A 26260-nucleotide genomic window follows, 5' to 3' on the forward strand; every position below is an offset into this window, starting at 1 on the left:
GCCGTACCGTACCGCACATCGTGTCGCGGTAAAATGCGGTAAATTGCGGTAAAATGCGATCGTATCGATCTCGCTATGAAACACCAGTAGCAGGCATGTTATGTTGTGTTTGATTACTAGTTCGTAGTGCTCCTATTCTGACTGTTTCTTTGGTTAGCAAGTAGCACTAGCAAGCAACAGGTTAGCCACTAGCCAGCCAGGCACACATAACAACACTATGTCATGTGTTGGTCGGTGAACCAATCGCTGAACAGTGCCTCATTTTGGCAACGCCCATCCCTGCAAACGCCGTGGGCGGAACTGACTTCAGACTGAATAATGAAGTGAAACGAAATGTCAATTCAGGCTGAGTGTCAGGCTAGGTGTTGTTGTTATTCATATCACCAAGAACACTGCTCCCTCCTTGGCCCAGGGCCCTGCTTTTCTGTCGGCCATTTCTTAGTAGAATAACCTTGACCTACCGGTATAAGGTTTTGGTATAATATACTGGTCTCGCCTTTCAGCGAGCCCACAATAATAATAATAGTATTAAGGGTAATAATAATAAAGAAATATATACTGCATGTTGATTTTGATGAAGCCTTATTGTGAAACATCTTTATTATGTCTTATCCTTTGACAGTGTTATGGGCAAATGTGTAGACGGATAAGACAAGACACATTATGTGCATGATTCAGAAGTCAATACAATAATAGTTGTGATGGAGCTAGGTCAAAGCAGGGTGCATTTACAGGCCTCTGCCCTTATTTGGCACATGTGGCTGGCTATACCACTCTGAGCGGGCTGGGGAAGGCTGCGGAAACAAAGAAGAGACTCAAGAGAGAAAGAGTGATTGATTGATTGAAGACTTTATTAGAAGTTTGCATAGAAAAAATCAAACCTCGGTTCGAAGTGGAGCGGTGAATCTGAGCGTGCGTGCGTGCGTGCGTGCGTGCGTGCGTGCGTGTGTGTGTGTGTGAGTGAGTGGTGAGTGTGCCTGGCCTGCACAAAACAGCGCCCCTCCTTTAACTAGTGTGTTGTGTGTGGCCACTCATGGTATTGCCAGGCTACGGACACGGCCAGCCACCCACCCACCCACGGACATACCCACGGACATACCTGTCTATTGGGAGCGCTTTCACCGCTCCAAAAAGTACAGTTTCATGACGGTACAGTTCACTGGTACAAGGTCGACTAAAAGGAGATCCTAGGAAAGCACTTGGCTTATTTACACAGGAAATCATTGAAGTATCTCATATAACATTGAATGACAGACGGATAGAACACAGTACTATGCAGTAGATATGGTCGGGAGAAAATAAAAAATCACACCCGTGTGAACTGAGCGGTGGTTTACCCCCCCCCCCCCCCCCCTGTGTGTGTGTGTGTGTGTGCGTGTGTGTGTGTGCCTGGCCTGGCCTGGCCTGAAAACAGCGCCCCTCCCTTAACATGTGTGGTCATAAAAGGTACTACACCACAGGCTTGAGGCTACATACAGACAGACCCACCCACCCACATACATACAAACAAACATACATACCTACACACACGGCCACGCTATGGAGACGGTGTGACCACCGCTCAAAAAATAAACAGAGACTAAAAAAAAACAGTGCAAATCAGTATCAGTATCAGAGAGAATGAGATTACAACTTTACCAAACTGATAACTGCTTGCTGTAATTTTGCATTATGGTGAGACATTTTGTATAATTATGTACATGTACTTTTTTTCCTTTTTGAGCGGTGGTCACACCGTCTCCATAGCGTGGCCGTGTGTGTAGGTATGTATGTTTGTATGTATGTATGTATGTGGGTGGGTGGGTCTGTCTGTATGTAGCCTCAAGCCTGTGGTGTAGTACCTTTTATGACCACACATGTTAAGGGAGGGGCGCTGTTTTCAGGCCAGGCCAGGGAAGGCACACACACACACACACACACACACACACACACACACACACACAGGGGGGGGATGGGCGGGGGGGTAAACCACCGCTCAGTTCACACGGGTGTGATTTTTTCTTTTGTTTACAGCTAGCCTGATTATACAGACTGAAAGCTAGAAGAAGTCTACTCAGTGGAGTGGGTGGAGTTTATGGTCTAGAGCCAGCCACACTACAACATTTGGAAGCAGTCCTGTTATAAGCAAAGTTACAGTGATTGCAATAGTGTTTCTGTAGATTCATACTGAAATTTTTGCAATTGTAAAGTACCACTAAATTTGGGATTTCACAAACAATTTAGTTACCCAAGTGACTGCAGCTCAATGAAGTAACTGTATCAGGTGGTGTCACCACCTGATACAGTTACACAGGTGCATGTATAGGTGGTGTATTTACACCACCGTTAATATGTTCCATTAGACAGTTGAGGAAGTGAAAACAATGAGAGAAGCGGCTGCTTCATTAAAACGTGTATGCTTTACCTGCCCTCATACTTGGCTATGATGTGCAAGCTGTGCAAACCACTTCCTTGCCTATATTGGTTATTTGACAGGAAGTAACGTGATCACACCATCCGGCTCAGTCGCAGGTCTGTCTGCTTGGAGAGGGTTGTGTCATGACTCATGTGTTACATGGAACCAGGTCTCTGTTGTTCTATAAACTGAAGCAATTAGTGAAGACAGATACAATTGGGAGGGGAACAATGGGCATGCTGCAGCCAAGGCTAAGTTGGAACTTGTGAATAGCGTACATAAGCAAAACCATCTAAGTTTAGGTTATATTCTCAGAGTTAAATGAATCACTAAGGCTTTTATTGTGACTATAACTTATTTTAAAGCATGCCAGAGAAAGGAATGCTCAATGACATCTGCTGTATTGTGGAAAGAGAAAAGTTTAGTATGTTGGATATAGCATTTTATTTTATTTTCATTCAGTTAAGCTTTAAACAAACATCAACAAAGAAGCAAGACCACCTAACACCCTGAAAATATCATTTGCTAAGTGGTTGACACTTGACAGCAATGACTTAGAGTAGACACATTATCACCTATACTGACATAAAGCCTATATTCGTTGGTGTGTTTATCAAGAGTAATAATGTCAACTCCTCTCTGACGTTAACTCAGAGAGGTAACAGCTGTGTGAGAAGTCTAGGGAAGAAGTTGTTTCTGGGTGCTGCTTCAGGAAATAATGTGAATTATCATGCTTAGGATTGTTTTCAATCCTGGACTGATAAGTACTTTAGGCCAGAGGCTACAGTGCAGGAAGTGGTGGAATTCTCTCAGGGCTGTGATAGTGTTGACAGCCAAGGACAGGTCACACGACCGGGCCTCTGTTTGCAGAAAGATATCCGGGGGTCTCACCAAGCCAACTCTACATATGATTTGCCCAATCAGTATAAATCAGTACTTGCAGCACCATGCTAAGATTTAGCACATTCGTCATGGGCGGTTGCATGTCTCCATTCCGACATGTCTCCATTACGACACTAACCTATACCTAACCCTAAACCTAACCTCTATGGAAGTGTTGCCACTCCGATAATAAGAAGTCAATGTCGGAGTGGCGACATGTCTGAATGGAGAGCACCCCCCGTCATGGGCAAGCAGCTTATTGATTCCCATGCCAAATTTGAGTTAGCCTACATACTTCTCATTCCAATGGTACCCTTTTAAAATGTTATTATTGTGTGTGTGTGTGTGTGTGTGTGTGTGTGTGTGTGTGTGTGTGTGAGAGAGAGAAAGAGAGAATTTGATTGCACATTTGCAATGCTCTGTTCACTTCACACATTTCTTTATTCTAGTATAGTCATATCTTTAATTATACGTAGGCTACTTATCTTATTTTAGTTTATCTTTATTCCACACATTCCACATGTCTCATGGCAATAAATAAATACAATGTATAATATATATATATATATATATATATATATATATATATATATATATATATACATACATACGCACGCACACACACACACACACACACACACACACACACACACACACACACACACACACACACACAGTATTTAGAAATTAAACTTGACTTCTTTGGTCCCACCACAACATTTGACCGGGTCCAGCCTATGGTCTTGGTCACGGGCCGGGGGGACGTGGTGGTGGGACCTCTCTCTGGTGGGACATTCACATTCCTGCCCATGCGCCCCTCCCTGGGAGCCAGTGCGCAGCCGCGTCGTAGCCCCACTGTCAGGGCAAGGCAGACTGACAGTATGGCGGCGGGATACAGCTGGAGGGATGCAACTGTCGCCCGTCATGTGTCTTTCGCCGGCAGGACGTAAATGGACTATTGACTGCAACACAAGAAGGATTTAACGAGATAGGGCGACCGCCCCGGACTTGGAGATGGCCAGGCTCGCCGACTACTTCTTGGTGGTCGCCTACGACCTCGACAAGAGAGGTGGGTGTCTGCTGTTAGCCTGCTCGGCTAACCGCCGTATTTAGCCACGGGTTCAGCCCTGATAAACAGTCAGAGGGAGGCGGAGAGGGAGGCGGGGACCGGGGGACGGGCTGGTCCCGGGACAAAACGGTTCCCTGCTGCAGCCCGGTGCTGTCAGACGGGACGGGGCACTCAACTGCAGGCCGTGGATGTTGTTTAGGCCTCGCGGGATTAGTCTACTTAGTAGCTATAGCTTGTCAACTGGTGTCCCACGTCCCTTCATGGGAGTGTGTCTGAATCGGTGGTGCATATGTTTTACAGCCTCCGGTGCTGCTCCGTTAACGTTGAGTCAGATGGCTGGTGTCTTTGTGGCTTGTGTGTGTGTGTGTGTGTGTGTGTGTGTGTGTGTGTGTGTGTGTGTGTGTGTGTGTGTGTGTGTGCTGATGTGTTTACTGTCACAGTGTGAGCTAGCCTTTAAGTTTAGACTGATTAATTCCCCCGTTCGTCGAGTTAGTTTCTTGCCATCGTTTAGGAGTGGTGCAAGAAGTGTCGTAGCCAGATCACAGACATTCTAGGGCTAGAAGTGTCGCTGTCCTGTGTGACTTGGCGAAGTAGATCTGAAGCTGGGATGGATGTTGTACAGCAAAGCAAACTGTCAGTGTTGCTTAGCAGCCTGGTGGTGGCCATCTAGTTGGAACAGCACAACTATTTCATGACCATGCCACATGTTTTCCCACAATCTTGCGTATTTTGAACGAGAATCGCAGCTCGTCTTGGAACGGAAGAATTGTTGATTTGTGTTCTTTGTGTGTTTGCGTGGATTAACCTAGATGGCTTTCCTTTGCCCCTCCCAGATCCCCCAGCCAGTCCCAGTCTAGAGAGCTCAGTTCCCCTCTGTTGTGTGTTGTTGAGATGGGGAGTGTTGGACCGTTATCTGACTCTCCCCCCAGTTTGTGCCTTGGCCTAGATCTGAGCTGTATAATGGCCCCTTTAATCATGAAATATTCAGCCCGCCTTATTCCAAAGGAAGCATGTAGCTAGTAGAAATCGTGTAACGTGGGGCTTTTTTATTTATTTATAGAGTGGATTTTTGCCTATGATTTATTCAGTAGAGGAAATTGTAGCATGACAAGATCTCTGCAAGTAAAAGCAAGCCATGGAAGTGCTTTTACAGAATCTAATGAAGTGGCAACGGACATTACTTTCCTGCATTCTGCTCATTGCATCTTGCTTTTTGAAAGGGCTAAATTCGTGCTCTGGGATTGGCAGGATGTTATAACGTGGACGTTGCCTGTGCAGACTCTGCAGAATCTCTCCTTCCTGTTCTACCCTGCTGCTCTTGATTGAAGGCGTTGCAGACTTGGCCTGTAAAAAGGCATCTGGGAACCAGACATTGCAGCCTCAGTGACTTGGTGATCAAGGCTTCTGTGCCTTGTAAAACCAAGCACTTAACAGTGATGATGACTGGCATTTCCTCACTGTGCCGCCACAGTGTTTACAATAAGTTACTTCATGTGTAAGTGTCACAACGGTGCCTTTCATGGTTTTTGACAGCTCCGGTGGCATGAAATAAATGGCATAACTTCATCATTATGTCACTCTACCACCATCATCATCTTTTGATGTACTGACTGCTCGCCACAACAGCTAATCTCCTAAGTAGATCCTCCACAATCAGATCAATACATTAGCTTGCTTTAGTCTGTTCTGTTGTTGCTTTCCTAACCACTTTAAGCATTGTTGTTCCTTGACATCATTATTAAGACTGAGAAGAGAGCACTAGTGGGAGGGGGCACGCACACATGTGTCTTTGGGGAGGTGTTGCCACTTGCCACATCCTGCTGTCTGCCATTGAGTCAGTGGATTTCACCGCCGGTGCTGACAGGTTTTTGAGGGCTTACATCATCATTGCTTGTCGCGTTGTTCTACCACATTGGCAAACACGTTTGTAGTGAAACCTCGCGAGTGGCAAACACCTTTGTAGTGAAACCTCGTGAGTGTTTACCTCCAGAGCACCAGGCTGGGATATCTCACCACTCTAATTAGACCTCAGCCATTCCTGGGCAAGTGCAGGTTTTTGCTGGTGTTTCTGCAGCCAGTGACAGTTTTGCACATTGAACACGCCCCTGTTCTGGTGGAGGCTGACCAGAGGGAAGAACCTTCAGCGTCCTATTCATCCCGTCTTATTTGTCACAGCGGTGTCGGGTTGCTCTCATTGTGCTCAACCCACACTTGTCTGTTGTACTATCACTGGATCTCTGTCAGAGCCAAGATGGTCAGACCACGGGTGGGGAAGGCGTCCACAGTTGCAGGGGTGCGGTCCCGCCTAGGAAGGGTCTCTTCTGAAACCGTTGCTGTATTTCTTTGACAGCCCGCCCCCTCCACGACGCTGAGAATACGGCTAGCGAATCGGATACTGCGTCCACAGCCCAAACAGGAAATAGGGGAGTGGGCCCGAGGGAGATGTTCAGAGTGCGAATCCAGATTGTCCTTGTGTGTGTGTGTGTGTGTGTGTGTGTGTGTGTGTGTGTGTGTCTGTGGGCTCTGAAAACCAGGAAAGGGGTGTGAACTGCTATGCAAGGGCCTCATTCAAGAGGAGACTGAAGACACACACACACACACACACACACACACACACACACACACACACACACACACACACACACACACACACACACACACACATACCGTTCCATTCTAACCCCATCTGCCTGCCTGATTGCTGAGGTGCGGTGGGAAGGGTGTTTGTGAATGCAATAGTGGGCCAAACAGAATACAGGGCAGTTGTTATTTAGCACACAGTGATATCCCTGGCACATAGGCTAGCTTACTCTGTCTGCCCTGTACCTCCAACACCAGCCTTTTCTGTTAACACAGAACACACACACAGGCCAACACCATACTAACAATGACATTATAGGCCTCCTTTTTTCAGCACGTCGTCGTTGTTTAGTTTGAATCACAAGTTAATGCTTGTCTTGTCGGTTTTTGATGTTTGCACAAACGCAGCCGGGGGAGACGTCACTCTTGACGAGGGCAATGCTCAGAAAAAGGAAACGCTACGTCCCTACAGGGAGAAGGCCAGATTGAGAATGAGAGTGGATGAGAGAGGGAGAGCGCTGTAATCTTGCCAGCGATGATGCCCGTCTGCGGGCTGCCACTTCCTCCGTCGTTCCAGGGCAGGCCTGTCGCCTCTCAGGCCCTCCAGAAATAGCCCTCACAATCTGCCTTTCATACGGGAGAAGAGGGATGCTGGGTGACGTGCGCGCACTAGTCTCTGGTTTTGTCAGTCAGATGGCTGCCTAGACGCTGGTTTGTGGGCCACTCATTTCTTCAGCTCATTTCGGTCCATATGAATGGTTTTCTCTGTTGTGTTCATCATGGCAAAGTTTCCCCTGAGCTTCTGGCTGTGTTGCTCGGCCTCTCGACCCGAGCCCGTGGGCTGATATGTGGGACCGCTGCATTCTGACTAGTCTAGCCGAGGACTCCACTCCACTCACCCTGCATTCTGAATCTACGTCTACAAATGCCTTTTCCGACTCCTTGGACATGCAGTGACCAAGGACCATACAATAAACCCAGAGCCCTGGTCTCCCCTGCATGTGTTATTTGCCTGTGTGTGTGTGTGTGTGTGTGTGTGTGTGTGTGTGTGTGTGTGTGTGTGTGTGTGTGTGTGTGTGTGTGTGTGTGTGTGTGTGTGTGTGTGTGTGTGTGTGTGTGTGTGTGTGTGTGTGTGTGTGTGTGTGTGTGTGTGGAGAGAGAGAGGCTCTGTTTCTATGCTGTGTATGTGCGTGTGTGTGTGTATTAATGAATGCTTGTTATTCATGAGGCAGACGATGGCCCCCGGGCCCCACTGCCTGCCCTCATTCCTACTCCACAGATACGGAGGAGAGACACACACACACACACACACACACACACACACACACACACACACACACACACACACACACACACACACACACACCCTCTGTAGGGTGCTTATGTTGTTGACACTCTTTTATCCTCCCAGCCATACGTAACAGCACAATCTCAAATCATCAGAGGCTAAGGTGGTGGTGGACCCTTATTGTTTTTCTGTGTCTGTCCAAGTAAATGTAAGCCGCTCTAGCGAACGTGGCCAATCTACAAGCTCTCACTGCTTGTGAGCCTGTAGAGATCGTCTGTTTTTGCTATTGAAAAAAATGCAATAAATCTAAATATATAATAGGGTTTAAGTGTGTTGGACTAGATTTACGACATTGACTCAGTTGAAGCCGGCCATGCTAGGGTTTGCCTCCATCTGTCACACAACGATGCCAAGATCAAAGAAGAGGTGACATGGTCACCATAAAGCACTTTAAGCACTGCACACTGCATACTTGATCAAACCGTACATTCTGACATCCACCATATATTACGTTGATTTAACCAGACTATCAAAGGGAAATACAACTAGAGAGAGGAAAGGGTGAAAATAACATTAATATTTGCAAAGTAACTGCTATTACTGTTATTGTAGCACAGTAATAGTTCAGTGGTTAGTTGAGCAGTGGTGTATGTAGAGCTGTAAAAGTATCAACTATCAATACTGCAATGTAGAAAATACTGTTGCAAGTAAAAGTCTGGAATTCATTTCATTTACTTGAGTAAAAGTACAAAAGTATTGGCATCAAAATATACTTAAAGTACCAAAAGTAAAAGTACTCATTATGCAGAATGTCCTGTCCTCTTTCACAAGTTATCTAAAATGTATACAAATCTAGCAAATTGTAGATCTACAAGCTCACAATGCACCGTATCGTGATGCATCGTGAGCTTGTACTTCGGGCGGCTATTTTCAAGTGGCCAAAATGTATATAGGCTTGAAGTGGTTAATGTATGTTTTGTAATCTGCAAGGTAACTAATATCTAAAGATTTCAAATAATTGTAGTGGAGTAAATAATATTTGCCTCGGAAATGTAGTGGAGTAAAAGTAAAAAATCAAACCTCGTTCGAAGTGGAGCTGTGAATTTGAGCAGTTCCAGATCTATGCTTTTGATTCTATGTGTTTTAGATCTATGAATTCTAAGTGTTCTATATATAAATTCTATGTGTTCTAGATCTATAAATTATGTGTTCTAGTTCTATATTCTTTTTGATTGTTTTTACGTGTACTAGATCCTGTGTGTGTGTGTGTGTGTGTGTGTGTGTGTGTGTGTGTGTGTGTGTGTGTGTGTGTGTGTGTGTGTGTGTGTGTGTGTGTGTGTGTGTGTGTGTGTGTGTGTGTGTGTGTGTGTGTGTGTGTGTGTGTGTGTGTGTGTGTGTGTGTGTGTGTGTGTGTGTGTGTGTGTGTGTGTGTGTTAAAGCCGCGCATGCGCAGATCCTGTTCATTCTTGACGACAGACTCTGGTGAGACTCTGGTGAGGACACACATTGCTGCCTATGGGGAGCTTGTGTTCCACACAGCTCCAAAAAACAGTTAAAACACCTAAATAATGTACAGTACTTGGTAAATGGTAAATGGTGCATTTATCCAAAGCGCTTTACAGACATTTTGCATTACATTCACCCATTCACGCACACATTCATACACCGGTGGCAGAGGAAACCATGCAAGGCACCAACCAGCTCACCGGGAGCAATGTGGGGTTCAGAGTCTTGCCCAGGGACCCGGATTCGAACTGGGAACCCTTCGGGAACCCTTCGTGCTCTAATAACGGTTTCTCTACCCCTGGGCTATGCCCCCCACTTGAGTACAAGTACTTAGATACTTTACACCACTGGTAGTAGTAGTTCAGGCGGATGGTTGACAGGGATGACCAACTCATGCATGCTTTGAAGGTCTTCCCTGGAATTTAGAGAATTCCCCCCTCCCTCCCACTCAGCCCCTCTGGCCCCGGGACCCTGTCCACCCTGCTCCCGGTCAGCCTGGTGTTAAAGGGTCATCATTTAAAATCCCTGCAGGGTGATTCACTGGTGGCAATAGATTATATGTCATCTTCTTTACTATGCCCGCCCCCCCCCCTTCCCTCCAGGACAGATCTGTGTCTCAGGAAAGAAAGGAAATATAATCTGGTGCCTGCCCACCCATTGTTCTCACCCTAATCTTGCACGGAGCTGCTGGTTGGTTGGTTCAAATATGCCAAGGAAGGTTGTTACTTCAGGCCAGAGATGCTTACTTCTGTTGTGAGTAGATGTTTGTGTCAGTTTGAGCACTAAGTGTTTCTTTCCCACCTCGCACAAAGCAGTGTTGGGAGAAATGTAATAGATTATTGCTGGAGGACAGGTGTCTGAATAGGCTATGCAGGCAATGCATAAGCCTAACCCTAATTTTTTTCAAATAAGTGTTCATATTATGGATCAACATGCAGGTTGCAAGAGACAGCCTATGGCAGTGGTTCCCAAACCTTTTAGCTCAAGACCCAAAAGAGAAATTTGCCCGGGATCCAGAAAACAGCAGATCTACAAGCTCACAACGTGGTGGTCGCGCAGCTCGCGCTGCATTGTGAGCTTGTAGATCAGCTATTTTCACTACTTCTTAAACTTTTGTTTTCTAATTTATTGAATTTCTTTAAATGTTCTTGTATTTATTGATAATGACTTGTCATTGATTCTTTTTTTTTTTTGTGAAAATCTAGAAAATGTGTCTGCGACCCACAAATGGGTCCCGACCCAGTTTTTGGGAACCAGTTGCCTATGGGGCATTTAATACCTCCATTTGTGATATTGCAGTGTGCAATATCATTCATTGTTTGGCCATTGATTTCACCCCTCACCTCTCCATTGATGAGTTCCAGGGTACCTATGAAACTGACACTTTCGTCACCATGGCGATAAAACCTTTTGACCTTTTTCTTAAGGTGATGAATGTGGACTGGAGAGAATCAATTGGGTTAATTTGTAACAGAACATCGTAGGGATCATGTGCACAGTAAATGTCCATTTTAGACTCTGAGTTACATCAACAATGAAAATATTGCTGCATGTGCAATGTCCAAGGAGCTTGATGAAGCAGAGAAGATGAGGGATGTTCGGTTGAGAGGTGCTTGGTGTGGTGTTCTAAGTAAGTTATCCTGGAAACCAGACCAGATGAATCAGAGAAAAATCATTAATAAGTAGTAGCAAAGGTCAAGTTGATGAAATGATGAATTTTGTATCATTTATTTGTAGGGGTGTAAGCATAGAGTTATAATAAGAATAGAGAGGACACCAGATATCCCCGCCCGTCCACTTGCATTGAGTTGCTCACCCAGCGCAGGAGGCGTTTTCACCCCTCCTTCCGCGTAGTAAAACCGTGACGTAGTGGGGCCTTTGTGACGCATTTTGCGTCATAGTTTGTGTTCATGGACGCGCATTCATGAACGAGCACTTCCGGTATGAACGCGCGTTAATACAAAGAAGCCTAGATGCGCGTTCATGTTTCTGGCCCCAACTGCAGTACCTCGAAACGGCCACCATGTCCATTTGGTTTCAGGGCGCCCCCAGGGTTCTGGGGGCTTGGGTGTAAGAAAACATCCTTACACATTAGTATTGCAATATTTTGTGTCACAATACTGTATCGATATTCAGAAACGCTACATTGATTTTACATTTTTACTGATATTAGGAAATGTTACAGGGACTGATATGTATTGACTTTTTGTAATGATTCTGCAATCTTCATGCATATTGCGTTTGTCTCTTTGCTTCGTATTCTTGTACTGCTGGTAGCAGTGTTGTACTGTACCTACAGTAGTAGAGCAATGTTGCTCTCCAACATAGCCAACATTGTCCAACGCAGGAAGAAGCAGCTATCATTAGGCTAGCAAACCTAGCTGTAAGTAATGTCGAGAACTCCTATTTAGGCCTGGGGCGGTATCGACATTTTGTTACAGCAATTACCGTCTTCCCATTTACCGCCGGTATTACGGTAATTACCGCACCCCCGTATCTATTAATTAAGGTTCGGCGATAAGCCAAAATATTGCAATCGTCTTCCCAAAAGTCGCCTCTCCACAGCCTGATCGACTGCCCGAGTTATACTTCCCCGTACAGCACAGCAGGTTTGGCTTTTAGTCCACGCGGTCCGCGCTCCGCCTGTAATCCGTATGAATAAAAAACAAAATGCCACAAGGTACTACTGCCACAACACAAGGTATGTATTAACATACTTGTGTTGTGTGGATTACAGTCAGAGAAAGTTTACGCTTCTCCGTGCTCCCTACTACGAGGCTGCAGCTGTGTCTGTGTGTAGACTGTGTCTCCGAGTCGAGTGACGTATGTGGCTTCCAAACCATAGACGTTCCAAACCTGTGGTACGCGGCCCAGAGCAGAGCGGCATGGAGCGCATGCGGTCCTCGCCTCTCCCCCGTTTTAAAACTCGCTTGTTTTCAATAAAAAATAGACTATTTTGACCACGGTAAGGACCCTGACACCGCGGTAGGTATACCACGATACGGCGGTACGGCGGTTACCGAACCCAGCCCTACTCCTATTGTGTTGTTCAGAGCAGATCATATGCATGTGGCATATAACGGTTTTCCTTAACTTAGATTAACAATAAAATCACAATATATCACCTTGCATACAATAACACAACCATACAGTCTATATCACATTATATTGAATCATGGCTAGTCGACCACTGATCATCATGATACCTATTGTATTGCCAGATTCTTGGTAATACAGCCTTGGTTATTAGGCCTATGTGTGCAGTATTCTGATCCTGCAGTCCCTTTATTTGGCTTTCTCCTGGCAGCCAGAAGTTGCTTGTCATAAGGATGCGTTTTAATGTCTCTTGCGTTATCAGTGGTACAAAAAGACGGCAGCCTTGTGGTTTTACAACGTCATCTGCAATAGAGCGTCGCAGCGGAAGTGGACTCCTGGGGTCACTTAATATTCCCCATTCATTTTCGCCATAGACCTTTACAAAAATGTGTATAACAATTATGTTAAGCCTCGAACCAAGCCATCCAGGATGGAGGTGAATGATCATATAACCTTTGATCCTATGTGAAAACATATTTTAATATTACATTATTTGATATACTACATTTAATAACTACCCTTTGTTTAGCGATTTTCAAAATGTTCTTTTCATAGAAAAAAAGGTTATATGGTCATGATTCACCTCCATCCTGGATGGCTTGGTTCGAGGCTTAACATAATTGTTATAAATATTTTTGTAAAAGTCTATGGCGAAAATGAATGGGGAATATTAAGTGACCCCAGGAATCCACTTCCGCTGCGATGCTCTATATAACCTTTCCAAGAGTGCACCTGCCTTGGCGCGTGGGACGTGTCAGCCATCGCATACCCTTACTGAATGCTCAACATAGTTCTGTGATTTCTGCCTTTTAGTCCAGTCATTTTAGGCCAAAATTTGTCCAAACCTAGAACAAATTGCAATAGTAGCAAACTCAACTGATTTTGTATCCTCAATATGTCCTTAGTGAGGGAAAAAAAGTCCCAAGGAATCCCACCGGGGCAAAGTTTTGAAAACGACCTATCTACCTTCACTTACTATACACTACAATATAAAGGAAAAAATGACTGAAAAAAGATCTGCTTTAAGTGGGATATGAGGGGTCAAACTAGGGGTTTTTAATTATTCTGAATCCATTGCAAGCATTTGTTTTGCATGAAAAACATTCCTTGGGCTAAAAACTGACCCCAAAAGACTGAAAATTGATGAAAATTGATGAAAATTGACGTTTTGAGTGGCCATTTCTGGCCCAAGGAATGTTTTTCGTGCAAAACAAATGCTTGCAATGGATTCAGAATAATTAAAAACCCCTAGTTTGACCCCTCACATCCCACTTAAAGCAGATCTTTTTCAGTCATTTTTTCCTTTATATTGTAGTGTATAGTAAGTGAAGGTAGATAGGTCGTTTTCAAAACTTTGCCCCGGTGGGATTCCTTGGGACTTTTTTTCCCTCACTAAGGACATAATGAGGATACAAAATCAGTTGAGTTTGCTACTATTGCAATTTGTTCTAGGTCTAACCCTAAAATGACTGGACTATTTGTCCCTACACCAGTGCAGACCTCTTATCTCTGAGCTACTCAAGTGGCACAAGCCTCAACAAAGTCTGTGGTGTCAGCCTGACACATCGGCCCGACTTTGACAGGCTGTATGTGTATGCTCTGCTGTTCATGTGACTGTCACCACTCACCAGTGTGTGAATCCTGGAGGAAACATAACATTGATCCATCAGAGGGAGGATCCTCCTGTCCCTTCTGTATGCATTTGTGCTGATATCTAATCCACAGCCGAGAGTGATATTGACTCAGGGCCTGCAGTGGGCTGCTCTCCTCTGCTGCTGCTGACTGCTACTACTACAGTGACAGCAGCTGAGCTGGGGGGCGAGGGGACAAGGACATCTCAAATCTCCAAAGAGTATGGTGGCCAAATGCCTATGTCGGTCCAGAGCTTCTGCAATCAAGAAATGTTAAAAATGCAATGTGGACTGACTGTGATTTTGTGTGTTGTGAGGTCACAATATAGGAAGTTAGGAACTAGTGGGTCTTGCAATTTGCACAAACAGACCAAGGTGTTTTCAAGCCTGGTTTTTTGTTTTTACATGCCCAAAACGCCGGATTTAAAGTGGTTAAACTAAAGATATTGGAGAGGAAGTGGGGTTCCCAGTCTATTGCAGTTCATGTATGTGTGTGTATACATAGCTTTTTCACAACGGTAATAGAAGCGCCATACTGACAGCCTTAGTGAGGATAGGGCTGCCCTACACAGACCACAAATCCAACCATAATGTGGAAGGACGTATTCCTGTTCCTGTTTGTATCAGTGTGTCGGCTGTTGGCACTGTCACATAGCCAGTACTAACAAGGCGGAGCTACTGTACTGTACTGTACTGTACTGTACTGTACTGTACGGTTTGTTTATTTTAACTAAGGCTATCTCCGTTCCACTCGAACTACGTCAAGAAAGACTGCAAAGTTAATGGCATCTCGGTGGCCTAAGAAGTCACTGTGAAGCGAGTGCGATGAAAATAGAATGGCAATAAGTGACATAACTTAAAACCATGAAGGAAGTGAGCAACAAAACGACATAGCCAGCATAATCATCGGCCTGTCACAGCTGGATAACGATGACTACCTTTTGTTAAAAAAAGAGCTCTTACATTTTTGAGCGAGGGCCTGCATGACTCTGTCTGCTTTGTCGCTCTCTCTCAGGCGATTTCCTCTCCTGGAAAGCCTGGGTTTTTGTTATGGGGGTTCAGGGAGAGGGGTGGTGGTTTTGCAGGAAGGATGTGAGTTTGCTGAAGAGCTTTTGTGCAAAGAAAATGTCCCTCGCGATCACCAGGGCGACGACGGGTTGCCAGATGGAGCCTTTATTCACCCACTATTTGAGGCCCAAATTCCGACTCGGATTGGCCAGACGGCTTTTAAATTAACATGCATTTGCTCTTTTAGTTTACGTGGAAAATAGCCTATTATTTTGGCTGTGCTCTGACACCGCGTGCAGGTAAATCGAAATGTCAGGTGTTGTGTATTATTGATGCATTCAGCAGATCTCTGTTGTTGTCCGCTGGGTGATATGTTGGGTTGGATCTGACCCAAGGAGGGGCCTTGGTCTGGGGCTGCAGCACTGGTTTTAATCACAGACAATGACTCACCCTCATCCATATTACACTGCAACCCTTCCCTGTGTGTGTGTGTGTGTATGTTTTAAAGAACACAAGCTGTGGGCCAGAGTGTGCAATGGAGACACCACTGTTTGTCAGTGGGTGTGGTGCTCATGCTGAATATGATATCATAGTAGGTGTGCGTGCGCGTGCGCGCGCGCGCGCGTGTGTGTGTACGTGCTGATCATAGCTTTTTTTTTACAACGCACATTCAGAAAGGCTGCTTCCAACATGCATTCTTTCTGTGCTGCAATTGTGTTTGCATTTATGCATGTCTTTTTTTAATGTTCAACCCTAACGCTTAACATTAGCCCTAGCTTAACATTAGCCCTGATTATGATCACAAAACCAATATCCATTCATTGCTCTGTTTGAATCCCCAAATCCCTTTGGAAACGTCACTCATTGTTGAACTATGCATAAAGTAATGCGTGTAAGAGACGTGGGGGTTGAGGTGATGTCATGTACACTGAGGCCTCACCTCATGTAAGCTTGCCTAATGCTGCGTTCACACTGGCAGATACAAAGATACTGGCTACCATTAGTTTTCAATGGTCGCCAGTTGCCAGCGACATGAAGATACAAAGATACATCCAACAGCTAAAGCTGCTACAAAGCTACATATAAGTTGATCTAGTTTCAACTTCAGATACGAAGCTACAAATATGTGTAGCTTTTGTATCTGCCAAGTGAGCGCAGTATAAGACCGATCGCTCGTCCTCATTCTGTGGCGGTGCACAAAGGCACGTTACACACACACACACACACACACACACACACACACACACACACACCATCACACGCGCGCGCAGCCGCGCACACGCATACGAGCAGCTTAGTGTTCACTTGTCCTATAGCTGTAACCCTGGAAACAGTTTGTCATTGTGTCACTGTGGTTTGGAGGCCTGCAAACAAGAAGCAGCGGTCGTCTGGTACAGTGTCACAAGCGTGATGCATAAACACACACTCTGTCTGACACGCACACACACACACACACACACGCACACACGCACGCACGCACGCACGCACGCACGCACACACACACACACAAGCGCACGCACGCACGCACACGCACACACTCAGAGGCACACTTAACCTTTTGTCATTCAAAATCACATGATCTGTGGCCACAGGTCTTTCCAATGGAGCTGCCTGGTTCGGTTCGGTTCGGTTTGGTTTGGTAGTTGTTCACCATGTCAGGTGCCAGAGTGAGCTCAGCACAGGACCACACACCAGCACCACTTCTGTGTGACCCACAACTCCTAGCCTTTTCCTCTCTGCCCCTTACTCCGCCTCTCTTCCATCACCACGCCGAAGCCCTTTTTTCCCAGTAAGCAGGGGCGTCACAATGGGTAGGAAAGTGGGACTGAGTTACCGGGGCCCAAGTTGGAGGGGCCCTAGTAACTTTAGCTATTGAAAAATAGCAGATATACAAGCTCACAGCGCGGCACCGAGTGCCGCGCTGCGAGCTTGTAGATCTGCTATTTTTGAAAAGTTGTGAAAATGTGCGCAAATCTTTGAATATATGTATTTTTTTAAGTGAACATTTGTAACTCAAATTTTGCTTCTGGGGGGGTCCCTGGAACTAAATATTTTGAGATGGGGGGTCCTTCACATGAAAAAGTTTGAGCATCACTGACATGGAAACATAGGTTTCTTGACACACATTTTCACGATTTTTCAAAAATAGCAGATCTACAAGCTCGCAGCGCGGCACTCGGTGCCGCGCTGTGAGCTTGTATATCTGCTATTTTTCAATAGTTAACATTCATGGGGGGCCCGCAGTGAATCCTTGTACCCAGGGCCCAGAATTTGGTGTGACGCCCCTGCCAGTAAGGGCGAGTGCCAAAGTGCGGCCGGCCCATCCATTGTTACACTGCAGGAGTACTTGAGTGCTGCTGATAACAGCATTTCAGTCTCGTTTCACATCACATACCAGCCATACTTCAGGCTCATAAGGGAGGCTATGGAAACCCTTGTCTTGCGTCACAATCAGCTGCAGCGATATATAATCGCATGGGCTCGAGTCGTAGGCTAAGGTTGCACGCTGCCTGTCTGCGCTGCAGCTCAGGCTGCCTTTGCTGGGTAACGAGGTCTTGTTTGACTTGCTGCTCGCACACAGCGTGGTTGAACCTCTGCCAAGGCAATGTGAGGGCAGTCAGCTATGTCTCATTGGAAAGAAGTGGGATGTTAAACCTGAATGACATTTTACGGCCTATGCTAGCAGTTTGTTTATTTATTTACCAATAGTGTAACAGTATTCATGTCCAAACTGTGAACGTTAAATAGAATACAGTTCAGTTCATGTGTTTATTTTGTATATATCAAAGTTTTTGTGTTCATTCATTGATAAGCTGAATGTTCCCTAATAGAAACTTAAATTAAATCTAAGTTTCTCAAATTGATTAGAAGATTTTGCAGTTTTTTTTTTTTTTACAAATTATCGGTAAAAAGACACCTGTTTGATTTGTTATTGTTGTTGTTAAACTGTGGTCTAGGACTCTCCAACACCGGGATCTTACCCAAAAACCAGGCATTGGTGGGGCTCTAGAGAGAGAGAGAGAGAGAGAGAGCATTGGATATACAGTAGTGAGAGAGCAAGCGTATCTGTTTTTGCTGGGTGAGAGAACATGGGTCATAGCAAGAGAGAGCATGTTAAGCTGGCCGCACACTAGCCGATAATCGGGCTATTTAATTACCCTCCCGACAATCGGGCTGCCACCGACTGAAACGGGCCCGACAATCGGGCATGAACGTCGTCTAGCGTGAGGTCTCACAGATCCACTCGGAGCCCAGCCGAGTGGCTCGGAGGACGATCGGGGGTTGCCCGACTCTTTTCAAACATGTTTGATATTTTCCTGGATCAGTACTGGTCTGGAATAGCAGCAGGGGACTGATTGAAAATAGGTAGGCTACAGCAGCCGCTGATAGACTCAAGTCTCTGAGCATCTGAGTGACAGAGCTATCTCTTTTTCTCTCTCTACACACACACACACACGCACACACACACACACACACACACACACACACACACACACACACACACACACACACACACACACACACACACACACACACACACACGAAATCAATCAATCAATCAACAAAGACGTAAAACTAGGCCAAACCAATTAGTGCAAGTCTGGACTCGCTAATAACTTTCCAGCTCTGCTCTCCTCCTCCAACTCCAATTAAGTTACATTAAACTTATGATTCTCACTCTCAAATGTATGATAAACCTGTGCATTCTCCATGTTTCCACCTCAAAATGCTGGATTACAGTTCTTCAAATGGACCAGACAGAACCGTCCTCTTTCTCTCTCTCTCTCTCTCTCTCTCTCTCTCTCTCTCTCTCTCTCTCTCTCTCTCTCTCCCCCTCTCTCTGGGACATTGGATTTGGATCTCCGTGCCCTCGGATCTTTTTTTAATGATTAGTCTATATTTGATTGATCCATCCGCCCACACCGCGATAATTTGTTAAAAGACAGGGGAAATCATGATTGAAAGCCTATAGGCCATGGCCACTAAAGTAAAAGCAGACACGTGCCTGTCTTGAACTTGAACCGTCCGTGGTGGAAGCAGCCTACAACAGCAGCTCACCCCACGTCAGTCACTTTCTCTGATGGTCCGTGCACGGTGCAGTTATGTAATCTCTACTCCTTTCAAGTTCCAATTGGCCATAGGTACAACTCGTTGTTTGATCTACCAGCTGGGTTAACAACTCCTGGCTACTCCGGGCACAGCGCGCCCCGCATAGCCAGGCGTTTCGTATTTTAACAGACAGCAGGTTTAGAAAAAAGCACGTTACCTTAACTATTATAAAATAAAATGACTTTATCAAAACTGACAATGATAAACCTGGAGCGGACATGAAAGAAACATAATGGATATAGGCCTAATAGGCCTGTCCTTTTTAAAGCATTACAGTATATTTGGGACTGAAAACTAGTCCCCCCCCAAAAAAAAAGCAATACACATAAATACACTGCTTATTATTTCAAATAATGATCCACATCCATCCTCCCAGGTTGTATCATGATTGCTTGCGATGGGAATTAAAACTCAATGGTCGCGAGTTTGTTTTATATCAGCAGAAATAGTCACTACCAGTCAGTCACAGACTGGAGTGGGAACAGCGCACGAGTGCAAGTAGGCCTACACGCCCACTGCCTGATCTACAAACCCTACAATGTGGCGCGGAGGGACGCAGTTTGATCTTGGAGATCTGATATGTTCTCTGGTTCTCTGCGCAACACAGTCATACGACTAATCATAAATCAGACACCATGAGAAGCACCAGCAGACAGCGCGCAGCACTTGACTTTAGCAGTGGAGAGAGAGGGGGAAAGTCGATCAGAGTTGATCCATGGATGAACATGAAACGCGTCAAAGTGAACTCATAGTCATAGTAGGCCTATCATTTGAAGCTTTTTTTTTTTTTCGTTGCGTGAGGCAATGGTGTGTTTGTGAGTGGATAGCATAATGTGTTTGTTTGTATGTGCGTCTGCGCGCGTGTTGCAAGGCGAAGCTCTCGGAACAGTGACGTTTTGTATTCATTATATAAATTATTTATTTATTATTGCTGTGTTTGGGCCCGACTCAATCGGAATAGAATCCTGTAGCGTGCGGTGCGCCCGACTGTTCAAAACGGCTAGTGTGAGCCCGTTTAGATTCTCTGGCCAGATAATCTGAAAAAATGATCCTGTAGTGTTTAATTCTACCCGATTCAGTCGGGCCCGATTATCGTGTAGTGTATGGCCAGCTTTAGACAGCTGTGGTGAAAGCTGTCCAATGAACACAGGGAGAACATGTAAACTCCACACAGAAAGGCCCTATCGTCAACCCCACCTAGGGTGTGGGCGCTGATGACGTGGAGGGAGGAACACACCCCCAGCACCCACAGCGTCCCCCGGCGGCAATCGAACCCAGGACCTTCTAGCTGTGAGGCGAAGCGCTAACCACTGCGCCACCGTGCCCTCGCATAAAGGGGATTCTGTTAGAGTGGTTCCCCATAAAGCGGCAAACCCATAAACCGTAAAAAAGCGTACACGTCCAGACAGACAGACGGAGGACGGAGACTTGACGTGCCTTTCACATATACTCTCTGGAGGAGTAGACACTGGGACGACAGTGGGTGAAGTGAAACCGTCTGCAGGTGGGGAGCACTCCTGTCTGCTCAGCCTCAGTTTCACTTCACCAGGCTGTTTAATGCAGGGAGTTTTCCTCATCAATGAACATGCAAAGACAGAATTTCTGCCAAAGGTCATGGCTCATGGCGATCAATCACTTGCTCTCAGACACCCTTTCCCTTTCAGTGTTCAGAGTTTCACTCTTCACTCCATTTACCGACAGTAGCTCACATATCTGAACATATCTGAATTACCGTAGGCAAGTTGACACGTAAGAGAAGTAAGTTGACACATAAGAGAAGTCACCGTGCATTATCAAATGTTGCAAATCACAAAATCTGTCTCACCTGTTCAAATGGGAGGTTTATTAAAAGCAAACATTGTGTCACCATTGTTTGTTGTTCCAGTTTTCAAATTGTGCAGGTTGATGTGATCTAATGCAAGATCTCAATGCTAATTGGTTACAGTAATATGGGTGCAATGTGTGCCTGTGCCAGGACTGTTGCTGCATTAAACACTTGTAAAAAGGACATAAATTCAATCTCGTGGCAGAACCGATTGTGATAAATCTCATTCCATATCTCCACCCACTCATTTCACAACGGATTTGCTGTCACAATTTAGTCTGTATGATAACAGACAATGACGATGGTTGATGAAACATTAATCAACCTGACTCATGCTGTATGGCAACATCATGCACTGCGCTGTGCAAGTGTGCATACGTCCCACCGGCAAATAAAAAGTCAATCAAATGAAGGATGCCTGAGTTAAAATGTTCTTTCTGAACTGCGGGGAGGTTGGACAACTTCAAATGAATGTCTTAGATGAATGTCTTGGAACTTTTTTTATTTTATTTTTTAGGAAAAAGCAACAGTCTTATGCCAGTCGAAGAACAAGAGAAACTAGGAGTGCCATTTTACAAATGGTGTTTGTACTCTGTAATTCGGCTGTTCGGATGCTGAGATTTTGTGTCTCCGGCCGCATGCTCTTTGTGAGGACCGCCAAACCTAGGCTTTCCATGTATTATTGCTTTATTTACTTTATTCTCAAGCCCTTACAGTTTGTGACCGCATTGAAATTGCTTTAGTTATGTTTACTTATGGGTAACAATGTGTGCATTGACACTAATGTCAGACATTTGCAAGATAATGAGCTCATTTTAATCTGTGGTCCATGTTGTTAAAATTGGTGGCCTAGTATTTTCAACCCTTTAACAAAGTCTGATATTATATGATACAACAAAATACTACCCCCGACGAGCCTATATGCATGTCAATAGACCTGTATTAGGCGACATTCGCGACCCCCCAAACCTGAAGATGTTTATTCTAGACAGTCGCTTCTATCTATGGCGTTGGTAAAAGCAAGAGCAGCATCGCATCGTCGATGCGAAGCGTCACAGCACTGCAGCTGTGATGGAAGTTGGAACAGCCACGATATTAAACGAGCAATTATAATCACACCAATGGATTATGTTTTGGTTGTGACGGAGGGAGTTTTACCGTGACCGTGGCTGCATGCGGGGACTCCGGGGAGAAGTCTCGTTGTAAACACTAAACAGTCTGCCTTCCCGTCACTACCAAATGAGTCGCCCGTTTCAGCTTGACTCGTTATCATTCTGAATCAATTACATTTACATTGTGTGATTAAACGTGAGCAAGTTTAACTCAGAAAGCACTGTGTCTGCTAGGCGCAGTACAGTAGGCGGACGACAGTCAGTGTGAAGAGAAAGTTAAGCAGCTGGAGGTTTATTCTTCGCTGTATGACGGTGTCGCTAAAGATGCACCCTTAATCTACAAGGCCACAACGTATTGGATCAGCGACGCATTGTGGACTTGTAGATCAGCCCACTTTTGCAGCGGTGATTGGAGACTTCTGCCTCGCGAGACCAGCCGCCTTTTAACATTACATGCGCCCATAATCTTGCGAGAAGTGCGTCAGATTTGTTTTAATTAAATATAAATTAATTCGAAGCTCAATCTTTTACTTTCGAATATTCTTTTATTGTTATCGAATATTCATTCACAGCTCTAGTGTGTGTGTGTGTGTGTGTCTTGGCTGCTCAACAGCGCCACTTGGTGACCCAGGCCTGCATTGCAGCTACAGTATGTGTACTCTACAGGACAGGGTTGAGGACAGGGAGACACACAAACTAGTTTATAGGGAGCTGCTCCAAAAACAATAAGGGCATGTAAAAGCATTGTTAGAATTTAGGTGGTATAATTACCTTACCTGTGACTGGGAGTTTGCCTCTCTAAACTTCATGATTAAAAGTTAGGTAAAGTGCTCTCCAATAGGAAGACTATAGTAGTGCAATGGTTCTCAAACTTTATCATGTCAATGACCCCCAAATTGATATGTATTTAGTCATGTACCCTCACCTATAAGAATGGGTCTCAGCAGTCATGAGATAGATACACAGCTTCTCTCTGTCCTCCTCATTGCCAGATAGTTGTGTCATGATGGTTGTTTACTTTTTTGCTTTTGACTTGTCGGATTTTGTTGAGGGATGGCCTCAAGACACTCAATCAGGGTTTCACCTGGGCTGGCCATGAAGTGCTGTGTATGGTTTAGGCAGCAGGCTCTCGGATACCAGTGCGTGTTGATCTTGAGTATTATATTAACCCTGTACAAGCGCTATGCCAGTATATAACCTCTGAGTTGCTGCCCTGCAATTCCTACTTTTGGTTTAGCACACCTCCATATAAGTAAGCCTGGGGCCTATCTGCTATTTCTGTAGCGTGAGGCAGCTTAGTGTACACCCAGCCATGATGTACACCCCTGGACATGACACTCCAACCCTTGATGCTGAGTGCCATGCAGGGAGGCAATGGGTCCCATTTTTTATAGTCTTTGGTATGACCTGGCCAGGGAATCGAACCCTGACCTCCTCCTAATCTCAGGGTGGACACTCTACCCACATGGCCACCGACCTCCATATATGCTTAGTCTTTATTTATGGTACCAGTAGCAGGCAGCCAACCAGTACTGAGGTTTTGCTGGCTCTAAAAGCAGTCAAATCCCCACAGACAAACAGTAGGAACCATTACCACCATCCATCCACACACACGTCACACACTAAAAGCATCCCCTGTGTGTGTGTGTGTGTGTGTGTGTGTGTGTGTGTGTGTGTGTGTGTGTGTGTGTGTGTGTGTGTGTGTGTGTGTGTGTGTGTGTGTGTGTGTGTGTGTGTGTGTGTGTGTGTGTGTGTGTGTGTGTGTGTGTGTGTGAGAGCGATACACACGCCTGCCTGTTCGTGTTAAGGCTGAACGATTCATCGTTTTCAAACCGAAATCGCAATGTGGAACCATGCAATTAGCAAATCGCAAAGGCTGCGATTTTATATATATTTTTATAATCACAATATGCAACAGCAGCGAGTGACCATAACTCTATGGTCTGACACTGTGACCCAGTGTTTACAAAATCGCCAAAGACAGCCGATCCACAGTCTGTATAAATCGCCCTAGTTTGCGTGCGTAGCTACAGTGTGTGTGCGTCCAGATGCGCACGTGTGTGGTCTGGTCATGTGCATTTGTGGGGATCTTTTAATGGAGATTTTGAGAGGCTGTTAGTTCTGTATTGCGGAGTCCCAGCAGGGATATCTTGAAGTGTGTAGGGCTGTCACGATATGACATTTTACATGACGATTAATTGTCACTCAAATAATTGCGATTAACGATTTAATTGTGTCTTTGTCGTTGACGATGACATTTCTGTTTGGCTTTTAGGCTTTGAAGTTGCACATGGCAGATATGACACATAACCTAAATATACAAAGAAATTACTGACATATTTGACAACTTACTACTTAAAAAATAACTGATAGTGGAAATGGCCGATCTACAAGCTCACAACGCGTCGCATCGCAACGCGTTGTGAGCTTGTAGATCTGCACTATTTCGGTCATTTTTCAACATTCACGATTATGACAAATTCACGATTATGACAAAATAATTGCGATAATGTCAAATAATCACGATTAGATGATTATGTAATAATTGTGACAGCCCTAGTCCCAGCAGGGATATCTTGAAGTGTGTAAACCTGGACTGGAACTGGAATGTTAGAGTAGAGCAGGAGGACACGAGGCTCTGTTCCTCCTGCAGTCACTCAGAATGCAATTCAGTGTGCATCCCAGGATTGCATATAGCAGGGTTCCCCAATAGGCGGCCCGCGGGCCATTTGCGGCCCGCGGGGGGCTACTGTCTGGCCCACACCAACCCCAGTAATAATGGTGGTATAAGAGCAGCAACAACACTAGTATATCGTCGTTGTTGGGTGGAAATCTTGTATCTCCAAATTTGTATGTTCTTTCACAAATCATACAAGGCCGTCGCAAAAAAGTAGTGAAAACAGCAGATCTACAAGCACGGGTTGTGTGCTTGTAGATCGGCTGTTTTCACTAGTTTAAATCATTCAATAAATAAATGCAAAACGAACGGTTTTGGACATACAAGATTTTCACCCGACAACGACGATATCTGAACTGTCGCTGGAGTAGCGGGAACGCCGGCGTCGCCCCCTGCAATGTTGTGGCCCTCGGCTCGGTGCCCTAGACATAATTCAGCCCTTGAGGAAAACTAATTGGCGAACCATGGCATATAGCCTGAGTGATTGCAGAATGTCAGGTTACGCTAAGCAACACTGCAGAGCAGGATGCACATAGACAGGAGAAATAGACATTATCCTCCGCACATATTCATTAGTGTTGTTGTATAATTAAACTAAACGCTTTGGACAAAGTTGGATGTGAAAGAAGGATGTAAAAGGTAGTTTATGAATTGGGAAGCTCAGAGAGTGCAATCAGGTTGGTTGGTTGATACTTGTGTTGTGGTATCATAATGACCATACACAGCAAGAAGTCGTAATGCCTTTGCACAGATCACTTCACGAATAAGAACACAAGACGAAGACATTGTCTAATATTACTAATAATGCAGTGTAAGGTGCCCTCCACACTAGGCGTGGTTGCCGTGGGGGCTGCCGCTAGGATCAGCGGTGGCCGCCGCCGCACCGCGGTGAGACACAAACACACTCGCTCAGTGAGTAAACGCCACGCGGTATTTCACAAAGATGAACACAATCCATCTGTCACCGCCCCGCGTACGCATGCACAAACGAGCACACTCGCGGGGATTTCACGGGGCCGCGCCCGCTCTCCTCGCCACCCCAAAACTTCGCTGCGCGGCCGAAAAACCCGCCGGCCTCTCA

General features: G+C 45.3%; 1 protein-coding gene across 4 annotated transcripts in view; it reads left to right on the top strand.

Annotated features, from left to right (window-relative positions):
• Positions 1 to 4178: 4178 nt before the first annotated feature.
• The window catches only part of sbf1 (SET binding factor 1), a 135675-nt gene continuing 113593 nt past the window's right edge, over positions 4179 to 26260 (top strand). For all 4 annotated transcript variants that reach the window (XM_080754773.1, XM_080754774.1, XM_080754775.1 and 1 more), the window contains exon 1: positions 4179 to 4346. In XM_080754773.1, the coding sequence (XP_080610899.1) occupies positions 4292 to 4346 (55 nt within the window). In that variant the 5' untranslated portion in view covers positions 4179 to 4291. The remainder of the gene's footprint in view (positions 4347 to 26260) is intronic.

The sequence above is a fragment of the Nannobrachium achirus genome (genome assembly GCF_963921795.1).
Source record: "Nannobrachium achirus genome assembly, chromosome: 23".
Classification (NCBI taxonomy): domain Eukaryota; kingdom Metazoa; phylum Chordata; class Actinopteri; order Myctophiformes; family Myctophidae; genus Nannobrachium; species Nannobrachium achirus.